Source organism: Hemitrygon akajei, chromosome 5, assembly GCF_048418815.1.
Source record: "Hemitrygon akajei chromosome 5, sHemAka1.3, whole genome shotgun sequence".
NCBI lineage: Eukaryota > Metazoa > Chordata > Chondrichthyes > Myliobatiformes > Dasyatidae > Hemitrygon > Hemitrygon akajei.
In genome coordinates this window covers 165,834,945-165,861,065 of record NC_133128.1, presented here as the reverse complement: position 1 = coordinate 165,861,065, position 26,121 = coordinate 165,834,945, and the positions used below count along the sequence as shown (strand labels likewise).

Here is a 26,121-nt window from a genome sequence, read left to right as displayed (position 1 = left end):
GTTTTACGCTCTTGAATTGTGTGTGGGGGACTTCATCAAAAGGTTTTTCAAAATCAAGCACATCCTATCTATTGATTTACTCTCATCTCTTCTCTCTGTTACCTGGTCTCAAATATAAACCCTGCAGTAAGATTAAGCAACACACACAAAATGCTGGAGGAACTTTGAAGGCCAGGCAGCATCTATGGAGAAGAGTACAGTCAAAGTTTTGGGCCAAAACCCTTTGGCAGATTTCAGCCTGAAATGTTGACTGTACTCTTTTCCAAGATGCTGCCTGGCTTGCTGAGTTCCTCCAGCATTTTGTGTGTTGCTTGGATTTCCAGCCTCTGCAGATTTTCTCTTGTTTGTGATTGTACCTACAGTAAGTTTGTTTTCCCTTCTGGGGATCCACAATGACTTCTTCTGATCTACTCCAGATGCAAGTTATCAGTCCTTGTGGACTTATCAGCTTTTTTGGGATCACTGATTTTTCTTGCACTATTTTGTAATAAATTCTGAATTTCATTTAGTGTTTCACCCTCATGAGTTTCTTGGTCCCTAATGTTTCTTGGAAGTTCTTGTATCCTCATAAATGTAGATAAAATGATGTTTAATTGCTGTCATTTTTTTTTCTCTTTCTCATTATGAATTCTTTCTCTGATTGCAGGTATTCTACATTTGACTTCATTAATCTTTCCTTTTACTTAGTTGTAAAAGTGTTTACAGTCCACTTTTATGTTTTCTGCAAGTTTACCCTCATACTGCATTTAATCAATTACATTTTTTTTGGCTGAAACCTAAACTGCTCCCAATCCTCAGGTTTTCAACTTTATCGAGCAAATTTATGTGATAACTCTTGATGTAAAATTATCCTTCATTTCCTTGCTAGTCATGCTTGAGCTTTGTGTTTACATCAGGCAGAAAAGCATAGCTTATAGTTCTTGCATTCGGTCCCTAGAAGTTAGTAATTTCCTATTTGTATCTTGCCATTGCATGAAGCTTCTCAATCCTTTAATTTCCCCGTTCCTTCATTCTGATTTGGGATTCAAATACCTACTTAACCATCTTACTTTAATCTTAACGAATAATTTCATCTTCTGGTTGCTCTTTCCCAATGGACTTTACATAACATGATTTATAACAAACAATCTCTTTGCACAGTACCTAGACTACATAGTATTTTCCCTGATTGGCATCTCACCATCCTCAATCTGAACATAAGGCATTCTTCCTCCATAGTATAATTCGGTTTGGTTCATCGACATGTAGGTTAATGTAGTGCCCTTGTTGTATGCATGTTTAATTTCCTGTTTGATATGTCCTCTATATTACCACCATTGTTTGGGGAAAAACAGTTTATCCTGGACTATAATGCTTTGGGTAGGAAATTGTGGACTTGCTGGGTATCGTACTGCAAACTGAATGTTTGGTATTTGTTGGCATCGTATGTTGTAATGAATGTTTCTCTAAGTGCTGCTCTCATTGAAATCTTTTCTAACTTAATGTATGAATTCACAAAATGCAACATCTAGCTTTAAAAAGCTTTTTAAGAGCTGTGGCATCGAACATTCTCAATCCACATTATGGCCATGTACTTCATACTCCAAACAGAAATATACAAAGAGCACAGAAAATGTACAGAGAGCCGTGGTGTAATTATTTAATTGGCCACGCCTCCTCTAACCTAGTTCCATCATGAAAATACTGTACTTCTACATTACTGGGTAAACCCACTCTGTTGTGAGTGCATCGCTTTGGTGTATTCATACTGTGATATGTGCTTCTTACAGGCTAGGCTTTATACCAAGTTTATAAATAGTATTCCTTCCTCCCAGACCATCCACTTCCTGCATAACTCCTATGTTGAATAGAGCCTTACTGAAATTGTCTTGTAATTTAAAGAAAAATTGAACATTATAACTTTAACAATTCCTGCATTAAAACCGTTTGGATTACTCAGTAGTTTGATATCGTGGTGTGCTGCATTTCAACAATATGAACTGTGGGATCTCAAAGTGAAACAGTGACATTGTCAAATAATAATCGGTGGTATCAGTGCTTTGCATTAGTGCAAGATAGAAAGGGATCTACCTGTTGTCACTAAAATGAAACTTTGAGATGAATATTCACTAATCTCTCAAATAAAGTGATTACTCAAGTGCACTTAATTTATATTAATTCAGAACAATAATTAATTGGTGATTAGACATATTTAATATGTGGTAGTTATATAAGGGAACTTGAAAAGAATTAATTCAGATTAAATGACATTCAATTTAGACCAAGGCAAGCATCTAAGTATGAATGGATACACTGAGCAAGCGGAAGGACAATCATTGTATCTCTGGCACACAGACCTGGACAGTAATTTAATAAAGGCCAGTGTTGTAATAGTAACTGCTGAATGCTGCTAATACAGGTTTCCTCTGCTATCTGAAGGTAGAGCATTCCTATGAAATGGTTTGTAAGCCGGAATGTAGTAAAGTGAATAAGCAATTACCATTAATTTTTATGGGAAAAATTTGTGAGTGTTCCCAGACCCAAAAAATAACCTGCAAAATCATGCCAAATAACACCATAAAACCTAAAATAACAGAAACATATATTAAAAGCAGGAATGATCTGATAAATACACAGCCTATATAAAGCAGAAATATTTTTCTGCAATCATTGCAGCACTGTCCACCACAGCGAAAATCTCACGCAAGCACTCTCGGCAGAAGCACTCTCTCCAGTAACCTTTAAGCTATGAAGCTGCCAAATCATACCAAGTAACATATATAAAAATACACAGCCTATATAAAGTAGAAATAATGTATGTACAGTATACTTTCAGTTACCGAAACCGGGAAGACAGCGAGCACACTGATGATGGTGTGTTAGGATGAGTCGTCAGAGATTGGGGTTGTGGGAGGTAGAGGAGACTAGGGTGTCATCTCATCGTCGTCTGTTTCCATCAGGGCAGGCAGGTCATTAATGTCTTCTATGTCTGCCTGCCTCAATGTCGAAGGTAGAGGTTCATCGTCTGCTGTGGCTGATGTGGAAAGCTTGAAAAACGACAGTGTGCTTGACTGCTTAGCCTCACGCATTTTTCTATCATACAGTTCTTTGTAAGCACTCAAACCATCCTGCAAATATGCCCTAAACCTACGTACCCTTTAAAAATTAAAGTCATACTTTTCTGCAATCATTGCAGCATTGTCAATTGGAGCGAAAATCTCACGCAATTGCTTCAGATTCAGTTCCTGGACGACTTCAATTTCGGGCTGTCGCTACTGTGTTTGGCTTTGATTGTTAACCTTTCCTCTTGCAATTGTATCAGCTCTTCATCTATCAGTTCTTGGTCATGGGATGCCAAAACCTCTTCAACATCATCTTCATCAACTTCCACAAACCCAGCCTCCTTAGCCAAACTCACTTTGTCCTTACTTCGTTCACCACGATCGAAACGCTTAATTATGTCTAGTTTTACGCCAAGTGTAACACCCTTACCAGCTCTTTTATGCTTTTCCGATACCTTAGAACTCATCTTGTTAATGTATGCACAAAATAAATCGAGATAAAGCACAGATGCCCACAGGCATGTGTTTAAGCAATACCGGCTAGAATGCAGTTCCGGGGAGGTTCTGCCTTTTTTCGCGCGTTGCCTTTATTCGTAATAGTGAAAACACCTTCTGTTAGTGAAAGCATGTAACTGATGTAGGTCCTTCATAACAGCGAGGTGTCGTAAAGCGAACGTTCGAAAAGCAGGGGGCACCTGTATTACATAAAAAGCTGGGAATATTTTGCTCAGTCAATGGCTAGGAGTCATCTGAATTTCTTCTATTTGGTTTGGCTGCTTAAAAACAGTCCAGGTGAGATTTAGCAGTACAGGTGTCAGTTTACTTTGTGTATCTTCTACCATTGGTACATGAGCCTGAACAGTCAATTTTGACTACTTGTAGAGCTGTGGGTGGCATTGTCAGACCAGGATCACGTGAGGGTCTGGTATGAACTGACTGCTGGGCTGCCGCGGTGTACTGAAGGACAGGACTCACTGCAACTGGCTTCCCTGGGACGTTCACGTTGAATGTAATGCTCAGCCACTGCCTTGGGTGAGATTGATCTCTTGGAACAAGCTAAGAATTGAATCCATAGTTTTCTGGCTCTAGAAATTTAAAAATAGAAGGTCATCTTCCGGAAACTAAAAGGAAAAGTACAAAATCCATGAGAGAAAAGAAATCAGTCAGCAGATATAAACAGAAAGTCAGATCTAATGTTTTGTGTTTGGGGCTTTTACAATGTTTCTGATTTTCCTGTTCCCCTTGAATTTGATTCTAAACCAATGGTACTAAAATGATTTGAGGAAGATATACTCTGTTAATTATTGGAATCATTTGAGTTCATATCATTGCATGTTCTTTAATTCCAAATTTTACAATTCTGGCTTACTGGAACACTATACTATAATGAATGTGCTGACATTTTGTGATTAAAACATGCGATTAAAATTTATTGTCAGCAGTAGTGGCCATCATCTGATCTATTTCTTAAATGTTCTTTACCCTTTTCAGAGAAGTAGCACAATGGTTCAGCTGTTCCAGCTGCTGCTGCCTCACAGCCCCAGTGACCTGGGTTCACTTTCGACTTCCTCTGTTGTCTGAGATGTTCACGTGTTTTCCTTGTGGCTGTGTGGTTCCCCCCAGGTGCTCTCACTTCCTTCCATGTGTAAATAAGTGCGGATTTACTATCTCTTATTGTCAGTAGTGAGTAGTGAATGATAGAACTGGAGGTATGGGGGGGGGGGGGGAATTTTTGCTGGGAATGTGCAGAGAATATTAAAAAAATGAGATGACTGATGTAAATAAGTAATTTATAGTATGGATTTGGTGGGCTGAAGGGCCTGTTTCTGTGATGCATCTGTGATTTTTGTGACATTGAATTTCAATGTCTCGTTCAGCTTTAAGAGGTGTCACAGAGGATATTCCTTCCACAATCTTTCTCTCTACTGGGGTGACAAAGTGTTCCTCAAAAGATAAAATTGATTTCTTTCTCAGATGCCTATGCCTCCTACCTACACTACAAAGGTCGGTAGAGCCAATTAAAGTTTCTGGCTTCAAGTTGTACATTAACAAAATTCATATCTCCAATTGCTGTTCCATTCAAAAATTGTGCCTGAAGTTCCTCTGAGGATTTCAATATTAATTATGTTAACATCTGGAGAAATCTCATTGTCATGTTTTAAATAAGATTTTCTCTGTTAATTTGAATATTAAAATTCCACAATTCTGACTCTGCAGAGCAATTCCCAGACTCAAATACTCATAAAGTCTGTCCTTGTTGAAATGATTTTTAAACCAGTGTACCTGGTGTATCTGGGGGATAATGGTCAATGAAGAGTGGAGGGGCTAGATGTTTTTACAATGAATGCTGCACAGAAAGCAAAGCTATATTAGAATTCATATCAGCTGCAGACAGGACTTTTCCCTAGCAGAGGGAGAAAGAGGCATGGGTATATTAAGTCCAAAAGAGTGGTTAAGGAGCACATAGGCCACCTTGAAGTTTATCACGGCTCTCTGTGTGTGGATGTAAAAGAAATTAGAGGTCTTTGATAAATACTTCTCTCCTGTTTAAACTGTGGATTAAACAATGGAAGCTAAGGACATGAGGGGGAAAAAGTGCTGTTGTCTTGAATTACATGTGGATTAGGAGGGTGGAGGTGTAGAGGGAGGCCTTAAAGTGTATTACAGTGGATAAATTCCCAGGACCTGACTTGCAGTATTCTGGGATCTTCTGTGAAGCTAGAGAAGAAATTGCAGAGATTTTTGCCGGTGAAGTTCTAGGAGACTGGATAGTGGCTAATGCGGTACCACTGTTTAAAAAGGCAGCAAAAAAAAAAGCCAGCAAACTACATGCCAGTGAGTCTGACATCAGTGCTGGATAAATTGATGGAAAGGATTCTGAGGGACAGTATCTACAAACATCTGGAGAGAAGGGATCTGGTTCAGGACAGACAGATTTTTCTGTGGGAAGTTGTGTTTGAAAAATCTCTTGGAATTCTTCAAGGAGATGACCAAGAGGGTAGATGTTGTTGATATAGCAAGGTCTTTGACAAGTTCCCTCATGGCAGGCTACTGGGAAAGGTCCATGGGATTCAGGGAGGGATAACAGACTGGATTAACAATTAGCCTTGGGGTAAGAAGCAGAGGATGATCGTCAAGGGTCTTTTCTTGGACTGGAGACCTGTGTCTCGTATGACACAGAAGTCAGTACTGAGACCTTTGTTTGTAATTTATATTAAACAATTTGCATGTGAATGTGCAGAAGATGGTTAGTAAGTGTAGATGATACTGAAATAGGTGATGTTGTTGATAGTGTAGAAGTTTATGAAAAATTCCAGGATGATCTTGATCAGCTGTGGGCTGAGGAATGCAGATGCTTTTAATCCAAATAGATGTGTGGTATTGCATGTTGGGAGAACAAACCAGAGAACTCGTACAGTAAATGGTAGGTCTCTGGGAAGTGTTAATGGAACCCCGGGACCTGAGTGTAAATGCCTAGTTGCTGGAAGCAGGGTGGTGAAGATGGCACCTGGCACACTGCCCTTCATCAGACAGGGCATTGAGTATAGGATTTTGGAAGTTGGACTATAGTTATTGGTGAGATTGCGCTTGGAGTGTTATGTACAAATTGGGTCATCTAGGATTATAGGAAAGATTTATTAAACTGAAAGGATTACAGAAAAGATTTACCAGAAAGGGAGGTCTGAGTTACAAGGGGAAATTGTGCAGACTAGGACTATATTCCCTGGAACATAGGAGATTAAGTGTGGCCTGAGGAAGGTATTTAAGATTATGTGAGGCAAAGACAGGGTGAAAGCATAACTTTTCTTCCCCAGGGAGGGTTTGCTAAAAGCAAGGGGGCATAGATTTAAGATTAGAGACTAGAGATTGAAAAGGGACATCGGGGCAGCCTGTCCGTGTGGAGAGTGGTACATACTTGCAATAAACTGCCAGGGATGAGGTGGGCAGATTAGCCTCATTTAAAAGCCATCTAGACTTGTACATCGAAAGCAGAGGTTTAGAGGGTGTTGGGGTAAATGCAAGCAGATGGCCTTTGGTCACTGAACAGCAGAGTAAGCATGGACAAGTCGGGTTGAAGGACCTTTTCCCACGCTGGATAATTCTGAATTGTGAGTGAACAGCATTTGCTGTTTTACTTTTTCTAATCGACTGATATTCTTTGTTTCAAGATCCCCCCCCCACCCACTCAATTTACTCTTTCTAAATGCACTACCCACCACTTTACTGCTCATCGCTCCTCAACTTCCAGAAGCCTTGAGTCTTTATGATTGTGTTTCAACATTCCCTCAATCTTTTCCATCACTGTTGATACTTGCCTTGATCATAATGCAGTGGGTCACATCTGTCCATTGGATAAATACGTCATCATCAGTTTGTTGGCAGATTTGTCGTTGGGAGAAAGGGTTAAAGTACAAGGAAGGTGGTGAGCAACAACACGTAGTCCAGCCCCTGGAGAAGAGAACATCTTGTAGATTTGTGTTTCTCACAGTCAGAGGCAGAGAGGCAATGTTTTCAGCAGGCTGGTAATAAATAAGATGAATACTGACATATGCTGACTTTATCAGAAATTCAATTATGAGATATTACTATGACTGGGGTATCCCAGACATTTGTCTTTAAATGTTCTGCATGTAATATGTGTTGGAGTAAATGATTGGCATTGTTGTTTCTGCAAGCGTACAGCCACTGGGCTTACTGCCTTGCACTACAGCCAACGCCTTCGTTTTGGTGCTTCCACTTAGCAGCTTAGTAGCCACCTGCTCATTCACAGTCTGAGCAGGAGCTGGTACCAGTGGCGAGGAGTACTTGGGAGTCTTTGTAACGGGTACACAGCTGCTGAATTCTGAGGGCATGTGTAACAAAGAGAGAACATTCGGCAGCAAATAAGTCACATACTGCCTGGTTGGTCATTCATGTAATCTCCACAATTTAGAGCCCAATTTAGTTTTCAACCCTATCCTAAATGGCCAGCCCCATTCTTTGAATTCTTGGTGCTGAACACCTCTGCAATGGGAAACATTCAGCATTTATCCAGCAAGGTCTGGTAAGTATTTTGTATATTTCAATGGGACCATTTCTCATTCTTAAAGTCTACAGGGAATTGGCCTGTTCTTAATATCTTAAAGGATAAACCCACTATTGCAGTAATCAGTCTGGTGAACCTTTGTTGCTACTTCTTTCTTTAGGTAGGGAGACGGCAGTCTTACCTACCTATATAATTCCTGGAGGATGCCTTTGCTTTTTGCAGTCACTTTCATTTTCCCTCTGTAATGTGTCAATATACAGTTTGTATTTTAATTGCTTGTTGTGCAATGGGAGTTACCTTTTAATGATTCGTGTTTCAAATCACACAGGTCTTTCCATAGACCAACATCTTCCAATCTCTCTTCATCAAAAATCAACAGTTTTTCTGCCACTTCATATTTTAGCTCCATGTTCTTTCCAATGCATTGAACAAGTCTATGTCTCTGAAAGGCCTCTGTACATCCTCCTCCCAGCCTACATTGGCACTCAGCTTTGCATTATTAACCGACTCAGATATATTGCACTCAGTGGCATTATTGACATGATGAATGGTTCTGAGTCGCTGCCACCCGGCACTGTTCCTGTGGCACTCCACTTGTCAGAACCTCCAATGTGAAGAAAAGGATTAATTTATTCCTCTGGTTAATGTCCATTAACCACTCCTCAGTCCACATCACTACAGTATCCCATAATCCCATGTTGTCTTATCTCTTGTGTGGCATCTCCCTGAAGCTCTTCTGAGGGTCTAAATACTGTATATTCCTCGATCTATTCAGCTAAATAAAACCTTAAAAATTCCAGTAGATTTGCAAAGTATGATTTCCCCTTCATAAATTCATGTTGATTCTGCCCATTCATTTTATTATCGTCCAAGTGCCCTGCTGTCATTTCCTAAACAAAATCAACTGTCATTTTTCTACTACTAAAGTTGGATTAATTGGTCTGTAAGTACCCAATCCCTCTTTCTCACTCTTCTCTTAAATTGTGTGATTAAATTTGCTACCTCAAAGACAAAGACCCCTTGAAAGTGAGTTCATAGGTTGTGGGAACAATTCAGTGATGGGATGAGTGAAATTATAACCTCGGGTTCAAAAATTTTCTGTAGGAATTCCATGCGTAACCTGCATTTAATGGATGCTTTCAGTCTTCTACATCTTGACACCCTCGTTCAAGGCAACTCCCATTTGAATGTTATCATTTTGAACAGCTCCGAAGTTCAGAAAAGGCTTTATCAATATGAACAAAGGAACCAAGGTGCATTGGCTTTGCTTGAAATTGTAAGCCCAGTTAAATAAATGTTCAAGAATTGCCAATGCGCCTTAATTCTGAACTGAAGCTTGTTTTAGATTCAGTAACTCTGTTCAAGTTTCAGGAAACAGTGTTAGTGATGTTAAGTTTGTATGGAAGTAGCGTTTAATTGAGGGATATTGTATCAAATTTGACCCATAACTTATGGCCTGATTACAAAGTTAAAAGTAAACTTATTAACGAAGTACCATATTCAACCTTGCGATCTATTTTCTTGCGGACATGCACAACAAATGCACAAGAAACACAATGAAAAGACTGCCCCTGACTGGATGGACAAACAAGCAATGTGCAAAGGACAACATACTGTGCAAATGCAGAAAAAAAGTTTAAAAATAAGTAAATGAACAATAAATATCGAACATGAGACGAAGAGTCCTTGAAAGTGAGTCCATAGGTTGTGGGAGCAATTCAGTGATGGGATGAGTGAAATTATAACCTCGGGTTCAAAAACTTGATGGATGAGGAGTAATAACTGTCCCTGCCCTGTTGGTGTAGGACCTGAGGATCCTGTACCTACTTCCTGATGGCATCAGTGAGAAGAGAGCATGGCTTGGGTGGTGGGGGTCTCTGATGATGGATGCTGCTTTCCTGCAACAGTGCTCTTGTAGATGTGCTTAATAATGGGGAGGGCTTTACCAATGAAGGTCTGGCTGTATCCAGTATTTTTTTGTAGGATTTTTCCATTCAGGGGCATTGGTGTTTCTATACCAGGTTGTGATGCAACCAGTCAATATGCTCTCCACCACAAATCTATAGGGGTGTGTCAAACTTTTAGATGACATGCCGCAAATGTCTGAGAAACGGATGCGCTTTCTAACAATAATAAGGTCTCATTTGGAGGCACACTCCATGGTTGGTTCATTGCAACTGGCTGGCACTTGAGATCTCAGTTTAGCAATTTAACTTCCCACCAACCCTGAACCACCTGTTGGCTTTGCAATTCTCACAACCGTGGGCTGTTAACTTCACTTGCTGCTGTTGAAACCAAATCCCCACAGACACTCTATTGTGTGTAATGTAATAAATCTAACGCTTGGGTATAATTTGAGGAACACTTTCCCCCTGTTGCAGGGGTTCTCTAGATTCCTTCACCGATCACTGTATGAGCTCATTTCTGAATTTTGCAGCTAAAATTGAATTTTTTTGCATGCATTTTGCATCTAATATTATGATAAGGACATTCCATTTTCTGGCAACCTTGCATAATTCAATGAAAACTTGTAGTGTTCAGACATTTGTAATAGATCTTTTTGCTGATCAATTTGAATCCTTTGTTTTATGACTTGCTGCAAAAATAATTATTACTGTGTTTCATTTATTTACCAGGCCTAGATGCTTAGATTAGAAGGCATTTGCTGTAAGGAGAGGTTGGCTAAACTTGTGCTGTTTTCCTTAGAGCAACAGAGGCTGAGGGGAGATCTGAGGGAGGTTTTTATATCAAAATTAATCTCATTCATTATTTAAAAGAAGTTTTCAAGAATAAGCTATGCAATGGCTTTTCATTCTTGCATTCGCAGTCAATGTGTTAAGCAATGTTATGTTACATTACTTAAAACCATCAGAACTATTGTTACTCATTGGGGTGATAAACTACTGCAACAATTGGCTTCATCACTCAACCCAACACCTCCTTGTCCAGTAGCAAACCTACCCTATACTGTGGTCCTTCCCCACCGAGTCCCTGCAGTGCATCCCTCAGCATGTACTCTTGCTGCCAGGAATGTGGCAGCCAGCAGCATTCCTCCATGAATGTGCTCTCAATGTGCTGGCAGATCAACAAGTCTCGGGCAAATCAAAGGGCAAGCTGATGATCGTCCAGCTGCACCAGACAGAGATTTGATAGAGGTTTACTGTATTGAATGGCATAGATAGTCCAGACAGGTGTGATCTTCCCCAGGGTTGAAATGTCTGATACCAGAGGACATGCATTCAAGATGGAAGGGGTTAAATTCAAAGGAGATGAGCAGGGCAAGTTTTTTTTGCACAGAGGAGGGTGCCTAGAATATGCTGCATGGGGTGGCAGTGAAGTCAAATATAAAAGAGGCGTTGAAGACGCTGTTAGATAAGCCAATGAAAGTGCAGGAAGTGGAAGGATATGGATGTGATGGAGACCGAAGGGATTAGTTCAGTTGGGCATTTGACTAATAATTTGATTAGTTTAGTGCACCATTGTGGGCTGAAGTGCCTGTTTCTGTGCTCCACTGTCCTGTATTCTAATCTCTCTCTAGTATGAACATGTTATGGAAAATTAGTCGTCATTTAAACTTTTGTATATCTTGTTGACATCAGCTTGAATTTTCCAGGGAGTAATGAATAGAGAATGGGTCTTCCATTTCCCTCAAACTGTTAACTAGAATAAATTTTACAATTACTGTTGCATTTCCTGTAAAATTACCTGCAAATTTTGGTCGATAATTTATTCTCTAGAAATAATAAAACAATATGATTCAGACACTGTTTACAGATCGCTTTTTTTTAATGATGTGATTTCCTGTTTTAAAAGGAAAATATCCGAGATGTTATCACACCGGTGGAATTTGAGGTGACGTATTCCCTGGGTAATCACATTTTAAAGAATGAATCCACAGACACTTTCCCTCCACTTCAGCCTGTTTTGCAAAAGAATAAAAATGGAACTATTGGAGCCAAAAACAAGGTGTGAACATATATGTGTTTATATTTTATATTTCCTGTAGTGATAAAGTTTGAATCTTAAGTTTGCAGACTGATTTATTTGAGTATCTAGCTGGAAAATGTATGTTAGGGAGATCGTTGTGGACCCTATGCTTGATCTCCCTCCCTTCTCTTGGACATCTGCCAGGTACCAATTTGACAGGTGACTTCTGAGCTACGCTACTTAGGCTTAACATCTGTTTCAGGATTCCTGTGTTAAATTGAGCTAAAGCAGAATGAAGTGCACGCTGCCAGGTTTATGGCAACCTGACCAGTGTTCCTGCTGGAAACCACCAGAGAAGTTGGCTTACGAGCCTCTGTAGGGATCAAGGGGATCAGGAATGTTCCTCCTGTTCCACAGCATCCCATACTCCCATTCCTTTTCATCTCCAATCCCACCAACCGGCTTGAGGGCTGACCCATAACCCCTTCACTTAAATGCTAGGTCAGTATCGTAGGCACATGTCTGTGATTCCTTGTAATAGGAGATGCAGGTTACTCAAGAATTTATCTATCGAACAACCTCAGGAATATTGTGGCACTTGTAGCTTTGTGCTATGTTCTTTATCTGCTAAGATATACATTTTGTTTCTCTTTGGTTTTAATGCTTGCTTCTGGGTTTGCGTTTTTGGACAGACACATTTTGAACGGTTATGTGCTTTTAAAGACTGTGCTGCTGACCTGCAAGTGTCTGGAAAACTGATAATGGAAGGGTGAGTAACTTGTTCTACAGAGAGTGCATTCTGCCTTTAACCCACTAATCATTTGCTCAAAAGGTACCTGCATTAGCTAACTAAGCTAATGCTGTAAGCTAACAGGCAGGTACAGAGAGGCTTTATTGCAAGAAGATTCGCGTGCAAAAGTATAGATGTCTTATAGGGTCTTAATGACACTGAACCCTCAACATTGTCAGGCTTCTGTATCAATGGGAGGACACACCTGCCACGGGCAGGATTCTAGATATTAAAGAGGATTAGAGGGCTAGTGTAAGAAAGTAGCTCTGAAGTAAAAGATGAACTACAGGAAGGTCTGAATGTCACTCTTGTGCTTCTGTTGTGCTCTTATGATCACTTATTGAAAAGTATATCAAGTGAAGAAATGTATTACTGCATGAGGGACCAGGTGAGATTCTCTGCCAGGTGAACACCAAGAAATTTGGTGCTCTTAACGATCTCAATGGAGGAGCCGTCGACGTTCAGCGGAGAGTGGTCATTCCGTGCTCTCCTGTAGTCAACAACCATCTCTTTTGTTCACATTCAGAGACTTGTGATGCTCTACTGCCATCAAGTTTTCCACATAGTTATCACCTGGAAATGAAGCAGAGAGAGATTTGAATAATAGCTGTTCCAGCAGACCTGTAATACTGATGTCCATCTTCATTCTGAAAATTGATCTAATATACAGTATACATGAGGTGCCTTCATTTTATATTGAGCTAACTTTTACACCACTGTACTGTTAGGTTTTGTTCCTGTGCAGAGCTGATGACTATGTAGTTCGATGGCTTTCTTTCGGTACATCTCTGTTCTGATCCCTTCGTTGCTTTCAAGTATTTATATGAATTTATTTTGACCATAGGTCTTTGAGTTATCTGATTGTTATTCAAATTATTGTCTTTTGATTTATAACTTAAATATTTCTGAACTCTGAAGACGTTCTTTCCAAGTGGACTATTTACAATTTGTATGTTTTGCCTCAGTTGCCATGCCGACCGCACAGTTGCAGCGACCTCTCTGGGTCCAACCAAAGGTGCAACCGTTCATCCTTTATATCTGTATTACAATCGCAAGACCCCGCTGGTTATCAAGAACATCAGGTCTACTCATCAGTGAGTTTGTCAGTACAATGCAGCTATACTTGGTGTGGACTGTGTTACTGCCTGATACAGGAAGGTGTCAGAGTCTGCGCAGGAAAGTGGTGTACGGTCTAAAAAACGAAGCAAATGATTGTCCTGGACTATTTTGCTCTGAGCAAGACCCCGTTGACATTGGCAATGTGGAATACCGCAAATCCGGCTCACTTTTTTATTAGCAGGACCGATGCTAATTGCTTGGCCTCTGTTTTAGCTCAGACAAGGTGACGTGCCGAGGTGTCACCTGTTTTCAGCCCCTACTGGGAGAGGGGCATCATTCGGTGCCTGGAGGCAGTGTGGCACTGCTTCCATACTGGCATGGGTGCTGCTCTTCAGTGTTCACTCAGAGGAATGTGAGCTGGATTGCATCAAGCCATGTTGCAAGGGGCCGGGGAGAGATACTAAAAGTGGTGAGGGAGAAGGCAGAGGCACAGTGGGGGGCTGGAGTCTGTGCTGGCTCCTCCCGTTGGTGCTGCCCTCCAGTGTTCGTGCAGTGAAAGACAAGCTGGATTGTCTTTGTCTGTGGTCTGCTTTGGGCCTACTCTTGCTGATGATATCAATCTGCAGCACGTGACACTGAGAGACTTGGGCTACATTATAATTCTTTTGAGTGGCTATACTCGTACTGCTACTTTGTGCTATACAGTATGTGCCTTGCTTTCTGTATGACTATCGGTACTCTTAATCATAGGACTCTTCAGAGAGTTGTGTAGACAGAACAGCGCATCTGTAGTTGTGAAAAAGGGCCTGTAGGATCATTGGGGACTCAAGTCACCCCAACCACAATCTATTCCAGCTGCTGCCGTCCGGGAAGCAGTACCACAGCATAAAAACCAGGACCAACAGGCTCCAGGACAGCTTCCTCTACCAGGCCATCAGACTGATTAACTCACACTGACTTGACTGTGCTCTATATTACATTGACTGTTCTATTTATTATAAATTACTATGATTGCACATGGCACATTTAGATGGGAGATGTAATGTAAAGATTTTTACTCCTCATGTATCTTAAGGATGTAAGAAATAGTTAATTCAATTCAATTCATTGAGATATTATATGGAATAGGTCCATAGGTCCTGCTGACCCTATAAGCCATGGTGCCTGATGCACCATCAATAACTCTCTCTGAGACCTAAAGGCGAGATATCGGCTTTTATTGACTGGAAGAAAGAACAAGCAGTAGTTGACCACCATACTACATCCTGGAGACAGAGAGGCCGGGCTCAGGCCTCAATTGCCTTTATACAGGGGTCTGTGGGAGGAGCCACAGGAGCAGTCAGCAGGGGACGTGTCCAGACAGGTATATGTAGTTCACCACAGTGCCTAGCCTAATCTCAGGACAATTTATAATGACCACTTAACCTACTAACCAGTACGTTTGTTGGATTGTGGGAGGAAACCCATATAGTTCACAGAGGCCATGCAGATGACGTTGGAATTTAACTTCGAACTTCAATGTCCCAAACTGTAATAGTGTGTTGCTAACCGCTACGCTACTGTGGTGCCTGTTTTTCAACTTGGTCCCAGAGTAATGCCGTTTTGTTTGGTAGTATTCATGTATGGTTCAATGAGAATTAAACTCGACCTCGAGCATGTCTTAATTTTTCCCACTGGTAAAATCTATGCTTTTATTCTTTTAACCTCTACCTCGCATAGATTTTTCCTGCCACATATCCTTCAACTTTTCTTTGATCCTTCTGCTCTTACACAAAATCTAATTAGATTATGGATTGTTTCCCAAATACTCAGTCACCTTTAAATTGTTTATTTGCTCTGCATGATTACCTAGTTTTCTGGCTCATCGAATGGTGACACATTGACTGAGAAAACTCTCAGAACAATCTGTCTCTCCAACTACATCTTTCCCTTTTCATGGAGAAATAGTGCACATCTATTCAAACAAGATGTTAGCTTTACATAAAAATTCCTCCCTCCATTTCCCAACCACAGATTAGTGATCTACATTCCCAAAAAAATTGGCAAAATCTTTTTGTTCCTCGACAGAATCTTAAAGGATTTCCTTTGTAGCACGTATCTAGTGCTACTGTTGCGTAGTCCTCCCCTTCCATTAATACTGACAGCTAATTTGGTATTAGTACTTTACTTTTACACCATATGTTAATTGCCTGCTGCATTTTCTTCATTAATGTAAAGCCTCATTGGCTGTAAATCTCCTTGTGACATTGTTAATAAGTATGAGGGACATTACATGCATCTATTTCTGTCTAGTAATGGCATATAATCTTTTAATCTGATACAGGTCTTCAAATATAGTTCATGTGAAACAAATGCAAGTAATGTAGAAGCTTCAATTTCAATTTGATTTTAATTTTTTGTCGGATTGATGTGTATGAAGTTTTAATATTCACTCTGCTTGCTGGTGCTTCTTCTATCACTTTGTGTGATAAGAGCAGGTGGGAAAATTAGAAACTCCTGTCGTTTCTCAATGCTGCTGATGCCAGGTGAGACTCAGAGGAGCCTTGTTCTCGTTTCCGACTCCCAGTGGATGGCTGCTCTTCCCAAACCATAAACCCCACCACGTGGAAGCAGGGGCATTAGTTAAGCCGTGCTTGCAAAGCTGATCAATGATCATAATGGATAGCTAAATCACGGTCTGACCCACTCACCTGTCAGAAATGTGGCGGCAGAGATTGTCACACGTGGGACAGACTCAAATAAAATCCAAAATCATTGGTCAAGGACATGAAACGTTTGAACTAAAGCACGTAAAGATCACCTACAATATTGAAATAAACTCCAAAGATTACAAAAAAGATCTGGCAGACCATTCTCTCTGGAGCAGATCTGCATGCATTTGGTCTCACCTGGTGCAAGTTATTCAGTCCGGTTTGTCAGTGCCTATTTGTTGGCATTTACAGCACTTTTGGCGTAATCATTTGGCTCCATGTGGCAGAGTATAGTTGTGGATTCACCACTAGACAATGGGCAGGAGCTTGGGATTTGTGAATATTTGTGCTATAATCCAAACTTCCTGACAGCTACACAGAGAAAGGTAGGCAATTCCACACTGATCTTTTGAAATTTCCCTGCAAAACTGAACTTCCCAGGTATTTTACTTTTAGTCCATAAGTATGTTCTTTAAACAATTTAGTGGCTGTGTAAACTGTAGAGAACATTTCTAAAAGGGGGAAAAGGTGTATCTTGGGTCTGTGTCTTGGGCTGATTTGGAAGGTGGCTAAAATGCGTGTGAAATCCGAAGTGTTATAAATAACTGGAGAATTGGGCTCAGTCCATAGTGTGACACTTTAGGGAAGATGTGAAGGCTTTGGAGAAGGTGTATAAGAATTTTATTAAAATTGTTCCAAGAATGAGGGGCTTGAGGTATGGGAATTTATTGGCGAAGAAGAGATCACTCTCCTCAAAAGAGGATGTTACGAGAATATCTGTTGGAAGTACAAGATTTATATTCCCTAAGGGTATAGACAGTAATAGAAAAAAAAGTTCCCATTGGTGAAAGGCTCAGGAGCTGGGGGATACTAAATGAACATGAATGGCAGAAGATCCAGAAGTAACATAGGGATATATTTCATGCACCGAGTGATTAGACCAATGGTAATAGTGGAGGCACTACTAACTGCAGCATCTCGAAAGAGACCCAGTAAATGTCAAAAATGGAAGAATTTTCAGGGCTCTGGGGAAAGAGCCTAATTAGATTACTGGTGCATAACATTCATATAGGCTCTTGTCATGGAACAACTGCTTTCTATGCTGTAGTCTTTGTAGGAATGGAGTATGACGAACACTTTTATCTGTTCTGTCTGTTAAAGTAGATTGAATTTGTAATTCACCAGATATCTGTGCTCCCCTAATTGAATAACTTTTTTCACACTGTGTTACCCCTTTTACAGATGACAAATATTATTGTAAAAGATTTTTCCTCAAATTGCCAATCTGGGCCAAATGCACAATCTCAAGCTGACTGTTGTTGTTGTTCGTCCTTCGGAGTCGAAGATGACCACGACTGCTGTCAGGTGGAGGGTTTGTGACTGTGGGTCCAGAGGTGACTGGTGAGGCCAATCTGGGCCCTGAAAGCTCGCCCACATGTGGGACACTTGAGGGTAGGTGCTGCAGTGGAAGTGGAGGTAGCTCGAGCCTTGCGCGTGGCGCGTTTCCTCTGAGCCTCTGCAGTGCGTCTGATTTCTGCTGCATACGCTCCTTTAGTGGTCCTGCTCCACCAGGTTGGGCGGTCCAGAGCAAGCGGTTCCCAGCTACTGAGATTGACGTTGAGGTCTTTGAGGGACACTTTGAGGCAGTCTTTGAAACGTTTCTTCTGCCCTCCAATTGAGCGCTTGCCCTGGCTCAGCTCTCCATACAGCAGCTGTTTTGGTAGTCGACTGTCAGACATCCTGACGACACGGCCAGCCCATCTGGCTTAGGGTTTCTGTAGGAGAGTGTAGACGCTGTGGGTGCTAGCCCGCTCCAGGACCTCCGTGTCTGGGCCTTTGTCCTGCCATCATATGTGGAGAAGTCTGCGGAGGCAGCTCAAGTCGAAGTGGTTGAGCTGTTTAGCGGGTCTGCTGTAGACACTCCAGGTCTCGCTGGCATAGAGGAGGGTGGTGAGAACCACTGCTCGGTAGACCTTCAGCTTGGTGGTAAGGCTGAGTCCTCTCCGCTCCCATACATTCTCACGGAGTCTCCCAAAGGCGGCACTGGCTTTGGCAATTCTGTTGCTGATCTCTGCATCTATGTTCACCGCTCGTGATAGAGTACCGCCCAGATAAGTAAAGCTGTCGACTGCCAGTAGCTTCTGCCCCTTTACTGTGATTTGTGGTTCCTGGTAGGGCTTTCCGGGTGTGGGCTGTTACATAACTTTGGTCTTTTTGGTGCTGATTGTAAGTCCAAAGTTGTCACAGGCTCGTGAGAGGCAGTCCATTTCTCGCTGCATCTTCTGCTCTGTGCTGGCGTTGAGGGCGCAATCATCAGCGAATAAGAGGTCTCTGACGACGGTCTCCTTTACCTTTGTAACAGCCTGTAGATGCCGGAGGGTGAATAGCCCACCGCCAGTCCTGTATCTGACATGTATACCATCCTGACAATCGCGGAAGGCATCATTCAGCATAGCAGAGAAGACCATGCTAAAGAGTGTAGGGGCGAGAACGCATCCTTGCTTCACACCGTTCGTCACTGGGAAGGCTTCTGACTCGTCACCATCATCCAAAACTTTCACCATGCCATCGTGGAACTGCCAAACAATTGTGATGAACCTGCTAGGGCAGCCAAACTTCTCCATTATCTTCCATAAGCCATCTCTGCTGACCGTATCAAATGCCTTGGTCAGATCGATGAAGGTCATAAAGAGGTCGCTGTGCTGCTCTTGGCATTTTTCCTGGAGTTGGCATGCAGCAAATATCCTGTTGACAGTTCCACGCTCTGCACAGAAGCAACACTGGCTTTCTGGGAGGAGACCTTGCTCAAGGTGTTGGAGAAGGCGATTAAGCAGGACACGAGCTGAGATCTTCCCAGCTATGGACAGGAGGGAGATGCCTTGGTGATTGTTACAAGACTGGCGGTTGCCTTTCCTCTTGTAGGTGTGGACTATGCTGGCATCTTTCAACTGTTGCGGGACCTTTCCTTTGTTCCACATAGACTGGAAGAGCTCAGTCAGCTTCTGCATCATGAATGGGCCTCCTGCTTTGTAGACTTCAGCAGGGATTGCATCTGATCCTGGTGCTTTGCTACAAGAAAGTTGCCTGATGGCTTTTCTGACTTCTTCTGTGAGGAGGTTGTCAAGCTCCAGGTTGATCTCCACCTGAGGTAGGCAAGCAATGGCCTCATCATTGATTTCGGCAGAGCGGTTGAAGACCTGGTTGAAGTGTTCAGCCCATCTCTCCAAAATCTGCTTTTTCTCTGTCAGCAGCCGAGTCCCATCTGCACTGAGGAGGGGGGAAGGAGCCAGAGGACTGAGGTCCATACATAGCCTTCAAAGCGTTGTAGAAACGCTTGGTGTCGTGACTGTCTGCGTAGCCCTGGATCTCATCGGCCTTATTGCTGAACCAGACATCCTGCATCTCACAGAGTTTCTTCTGCACTTTCTGTCGTGCACTGGCAAAGGCATCTATCTTTGCTTGTGATGTAGAATCGTTCTCTGATAGTTGGTGCACTCTGAACAGTTGGTGTTTTTCTGACAACAGTGCCTGTATCTCCTCGTCGTTCTCAGTGAACCAGTCTTGATGTCTACGGATTGCTGTTCCGAGGTGTTTGAGAGCGGTAGAGTAGACTGCATCTCTGAAAGCCGTCCACTGCTCTTCAGTGCTGGTGTGGTCATCCTGGGGTGTGTCAAGCAGCCTGCTATCTAGGTCTTCATGAAATTCTTCTGCAACTACACTGCTCTTCAGCTTGGAGACATTGAGCCTCTTTGCAGTCTTCTGACCTTGGGGTCTTCTCACAGGCAGGATGCGAAGTTTAAACTTGGACACTATGAGTTGATGATCCGTCCAGCAGTCGGCACTGCACATGGCCTTTGTCACTCTCACGTCTTGCCAGTCCCTCTTTCTGGTGATGACATAGTCAATCAGATGCCAGTCCATAGAGCGTGGATGCATCCAAGGTGTCTTGTTATGGGTAGGGAGGTGGAATAGGGTGTTGGTGATGACAAGGTCATGTGTAGCGCATGTCTTGAGGAGCAGCAGGCCATTGCTGTTACACTTGCCAATACCATGTCTTCCAAGAATCCCTTCCCAGGTCTGGCGTTAAAGTCCCCAAGGCCAATAAGCTTCTCTGACTGTGGAACTGCTGCTATGAGGGCGTCAAGTTCTTCATAGAACTTATCTTTGATGTCATCTGGGTTAGTCATTGTTGGGGCATATGCGCTGATCAGCGTTGCACTCCTCTTATTGCCAAGTGGGAGCCGAAGCGTCATCAGGCGATCGTTGATGCCCTCTGGAAGCTTGGCAAGTTTACGAGCGAGGTGGGATCGGATGGCAAATCCAACGCCAGCCTCTCATCGTTCAGTGCTGCTGCGACCACTCCAGAAGAAGGTGTACCCACCACTACGTTCTGTAAGCTGGCCCTTGTCTGCTAGGCGTGTTTCGTTGAGTGCTGCAATGTCCATGCTATAGCGGGCTAGTTCTTTGGCGACCAGTGCTGTTCTTCTTTCTGGTCTGACAGCCTTGGTGGTGTCAAGCAGAGTTCGCATGTTCCACATGCTAAAGTTGAGCACCTTCACTTTCGACTTCTTTGTAGTTCGACCGCTGAGTGGGATCCCCGCCAGCCGCGGTGTGCTGGCCAGGGTAAGATGAAGCAGGCTATGTTTGAGGCATCTTTTCTAGCCCCTTCCTCCATGGAGGTGAGCAGAGCGATCCTAAAGAGGACTGCTCAGACACCCAGGGGGCTGCCGAGCTCCACTGCTGCTTCATTCCAGCGGAGAACGACCCAATGCCCTGGTCCGCCTGTGTGCAGGTTTGTGACTACAACTTCTAGTGTATCCACACCTGCTGCTTTGCCACTCGCCCATCGCCACAGGACTTGAAGTTTTTTAGCAGAATGGGTTTGGAGTCGTGACTTGCACTTGACTTGGATTAAAGTGAGGGAGAGTTGCGCAAATCATCAGCCTCACTCTCTTGTCCCGACCTATCTGTATCCAGTTGCAAGACGGAGTTGAGACGGCTGGAGATAAGTCGGGATGCAGTGGATGGCCAGCAGTGTCCTACGTGTCTCACTGTGCCCTGATTGCGCTCCACAACGCTTTGCTGGGTCCGCCTTTCTACTCGCTGGACCGCCAAGTGGTGGTCTCCTCCGCGTAGTCCGCCGAATTCAGTCTTCGCATGCGTAGGTAGACAAGCCCTTAACTCACCGAGGGTTTGAGGCCCATTGGCTACCCTCGCCAGGTTTTGCCGGCTAGTCGAAGCCGTTGGCCGGGGTGTGGCCGCTGTTGCATGCAAACTGACTGAATTGGTCAATGACTCCAAATGTAATGTCAATATTTATACATCCAGCTCTTTCTAACTATCTACTGTCATGGGTACAGAGTCAGTTTCTGATGGCCCCTTTGCATATTCATTCCTGGATGTTTTAACTGTATCATTTTTCCTTATTTTAGTTTATTATTTATTGAGATACAGTGCAGGTGAGGCACTTCTGGCTCTTTGAGTCACACTGCCCTGCATGTAATCACAGGACAATCTACAATGACCAATTAACCTACCAACGTAAAAACTCCTTACAGACAGTGGCAGGAATTGAACCTGGTTTGCCTGTACCATAAAGCATTGTTCTAAGCACTACTCTGCTGTGCTATTATCCTATCCTGTAGGGTCAGTTTGTTGGCTTCTGATGTGAACAGTTTGTCTTGAATGGCAAATTTATAAGTTCACTGTCTCCTCTGTATTATCAAGTCTTCAGTTATAGCACAAAACCAGACAGTACAAGGTTCTAGTATGGCTGTTTTACCCAACTGTATTTTTTTTTTACATTTTGCAAGGTTTTTCCTTCCTGTTTAGCTAATAAAGAGCCAGAAGGATACCTCACGCTTTCTTGATTCTGAGATAGCAATTTGATCTGTTTGAATCTATTGCATTTTGTCAATGGTCAATTTATTTCTGGTACTGTTAGATAAAAGATAAAGATTAGCTTTATTTGTCACATGTACATCAAAGCATACAGTGAAATGTGTTGTTTGTGTCAGTGAATATGTGTCGGATGTCCACAAGTGTTGCCACACTTCCAGCACCAACATAGCATGCTCACAACTTACTAACTATAACCTGCACATCTTTGGAATGTGGGAAGAAATGAGAAAACCTAGAGGAAACCAGTATGGTCATGATGAGAAAGTACAAATTCCTCACAAACATGCCACCAACAACCATATCTGATATAACGCTTACAATTGTTGACGTAGTGGTAAGTATAGCAACATGATGTTTGATGCATTACAGAAGAATGAAGTTAGACAGGACTGCGGTCAATGCCTTCCCAATATCTTGGTTTGGCTTATTTCGTAGAGTTAAATTAATTTATATTTGGAAGGCCAGAGCTGAGCGTATTTAAAACATTTAATGAGCTATTTGTTCTTGCTGAGTTAGGAATTGCTGCAGTGGTGCTGGATTATGTATTAAAAAATGAGGTTTAACATTTTCCTTAGCTGTAGTTTTAATTTGATTTTTCATATTTTGGTGGATGTATTATCCACACCAATTCATTTCTGGCAGGTTGGAGAGGTGCCAACAGAGTAGCCCGCTTCTGAATCCTTCCTCCTGGGTCATACTGATTACTGGCATAACAGAAGACATTTGATTCCAGAATGTCATGTTGCAGACGTGGCCTTCAGGTGATCGTATTTGTCTTAAATTAACCTGCATGAGAATTGACTCCTTACCTCTGTCATAAACTGAAGATGATGCATTAAGCGCAGTGGATTAAACTACTTGACTATCTGAATGGCTGTAGAACACAACAATTGGAAATTGTGAAAATAGACCTATTCGTGTAAATTGATGCAGTATGAAATTCTGATTTAGCTTAGGGTAAAGTGACTGCAACTACTGGATCGTTATTGATTCATTCACAAATGTCCGTCAGTGGAGGAATCAGAATTAGGATCAGATTTATTATCACTGGCAGATGTCGTAAAACTTGTTGTTGTGCAGCAGCAGTACATTACAACACATAATAAAAAATCTATAAATCACAATATATATGTATGTCCAGCCCAACAGTAACTTCAGCCCCAGGAAAGTGGTTAGCTATTAACTCCTCTCTGAAATGGCATGGAAAGCCACTCAGTTCAATCAGGAACGATTAGGGATGAGCAATAAATGCTGGTCTTGCCAGCAACATTCAAACCAAGTGAACTAATAACAAATAGGTTGCATTAAATTTCAGGGGTTTTATTTTTTTTTGGGGGGGGGCGGTTTGGGTTTCAATGAAAACCAGGAAATACTGTGATGATTATATTGAAATACTGGTTGTGGTATTTTGAAAGGGAGAAATAATTTATTATTTTGAATACAGTACTCTGCTTTGCCTTTTCTATGCAATTTGGAATTGCTGTAAATTATTTCAGCACATTTACTTGTTATTTTCAGTGCCAGTACTCTGCATTAGTGTCTGACTTTGTGTTATGCCAGACAATTTTATGGAGGGCAGAAAAAAGATTATTCATCAGCAGAAGTCTTTAGCGTACCTTTGTCACGCTCCTAGATGCGCACCTGGTGCTCTGCTGTACGCTCAGCACCAGGCTGGTGGGCATCTTATTGGCAGCACCATGGAAACCTCATCATGAGCCAGATAACACACTCTCAGGGATATAGTCAAAATGTTATTCGTTGCCAAAAAATATGCAAACATGTTGTTGAAAGTGCAAACTTGCCTTCCTATTCAGGTATAAGTATATTATTCGAATATACGATGTTTATCATTTGCCGTTACCCTAAAACCTAATAACCTGTGTTATTTTTTTTCACCTTCTGCTTCTTGTCTGTGTGCCAAATTTCTTCCCAAAGGTGTTCAATGACTAATGTGCTGGTTAAAAGCCAGAATATCTTATGAATGTCTTGTTTTTCTGCCACAAAAGAAGACAGTCAAGAGGCTGCAATCTATAAGCATGTAGAGAAATTAATGATTTTACTTTTACAACAATAAGATAAAGATTGAAGTACTGGAATTTAGATTATAAAAACATTACATCTGACTGCTTTTATGCAACTCGAATATCTGTTAATCTAGATGTGAATTGTTGGCACTTTGGGGACTGTAGATAGACTGAAAGACGTGACAAAGATAATAATTTGTGTTGTTCATCATTTCTCAACATTGTATAAAAATCTTTTGTAGCCAGCATATAAGGATAATTTTCCCACTTTATATTCCCAGCACGGACCCTTACTCGACAAGAGGTTGTATGCCTTGACCAGAATACTTACTGCAATATGATCCTCCTATAACAATGTAGTTTTAATGGGGATGATGCTTTTTTTTCCTAGGCACCATGCAAACAAATCTTACCTGGCAGTTAAGGAGGTGAAGAGAATCATTCTGAATATAGATCTGTTCAATGCAGGAGACAATGCATACTCAAGCACTCTTAACATTAAAATGCCCAAGGGTATAAGTTTTGTCAAAACAGTGGAAATGGTAAGTATAACATTCCAGTATGTGTATGCCATTTAATGTATCACTTTGCTTCATGGTGCCAGAAATAATATGGCATAATTTAATATGGCTCTTAATGGAGATCAAATGGTAATCAAGCAAAGCATAATTTGTATCATTGGAGATTGAAATACTTCTGTTTTTTTCCTGGAATCTGTCATCACAAATTAGTCATTTAAGGAAAAAAGCTATCGCAGTAATGTTCCATGTTTAGCTGCATCATGCCACAATGCATCGAATCCTAGAATTTACCGGGTACATATTAAAAGTGTTGTTTGGAATCAGTGGTAAAGTTGTAGTGTGTGGGATATTGCCTCACTTTGCTTTGAGACATAGATATGCCCAGCTGGTAGATTAGGTCTCGTATAAGAACACTCAAAGGCTTTTCAATGCAATACCCTTCCATTGTGAAGTGCATAGATTAAAGGAAATGTATTGGAGAACAGTTTGGAATGGAGATGGAAATAGGAGGAACCCTAGAAGTGAAGATCAAAGGTGGAAGAGATTTTGTGTATGCTGGAGGGTAGATTGGTGGGAAGATGGGTGATTGGGGTGATCTCTGTATGTGAATGGGTGGTGATTGGATGGGGGTTGGCTTGGCATTAGGAGGGAGAAGTATTTTATGAATGATGAAAATATAGATTAGAACATAACCTGCCAGAAGATGGATTGTCTGATTCCCAGTAAAAGTCAGGGGCTTTTATCTAATATCCACCTCCTTCCAGCTTTGTTTGAATCTAGGTTTTCACCATGAGTGAATGATTCCTCCCTGTTGATCTCATTGGATGGTCCTCAGTCATCCCAACCTTTGTTCAACCATCTCCTTGCCCCTCAAATGGAGCACATTTCATCTTCCCATCTAGTTGTGAGAAGCTTCATTGTTCTTGGTGTCTGCTTCTTAATGTCACCTCCTGCACCACTGATAAAGGAAAAGATTTAATTTGGCTTTTTTGACACTGATCAACAGAAAAAGATACGTAGCAAAGTGAAAGCAGATCTCTACAAAGTGACCTGCATTAATTACAAATATAAAACACAAAATAGTTGATTGCATTAGTATTCACTCCCTTCAAGTCAGTATTTAGTAGATGCACCTTTTACAG

At 41.8% G+C, this 26,121-nt stretch overlaps 1 protein-coding gene across 1 annotated transcript in view; it reads left to right on the top strand.

The window, feature by feature from the left end:
• Positions 1 to 26,121, top strand: part of itga4 (integrin alpha 4) — a 150,080-nt gene that overhangs the window by 71,019 nt on the left and 52,940 nt on the right. The window contains exons 16-18 of the mRNA XM_073047085.1: positions 11,881 to 12,033; positions 12,687 to 12,763; positions 24,850 to 25,000. Of these exons, the coding sequence (XP_072903186.1) occupies positions 11,881 to 12,033; positions 12,687 to 12,763; positions 24,850 to 25,000 (381 nt within the window). The remainder of the gene's footprint in view (positions 1 to 11,880; positions 12,034 to 12,686; positions 12,764 to 24,849; positions 25,001 to 26,121) is intronic.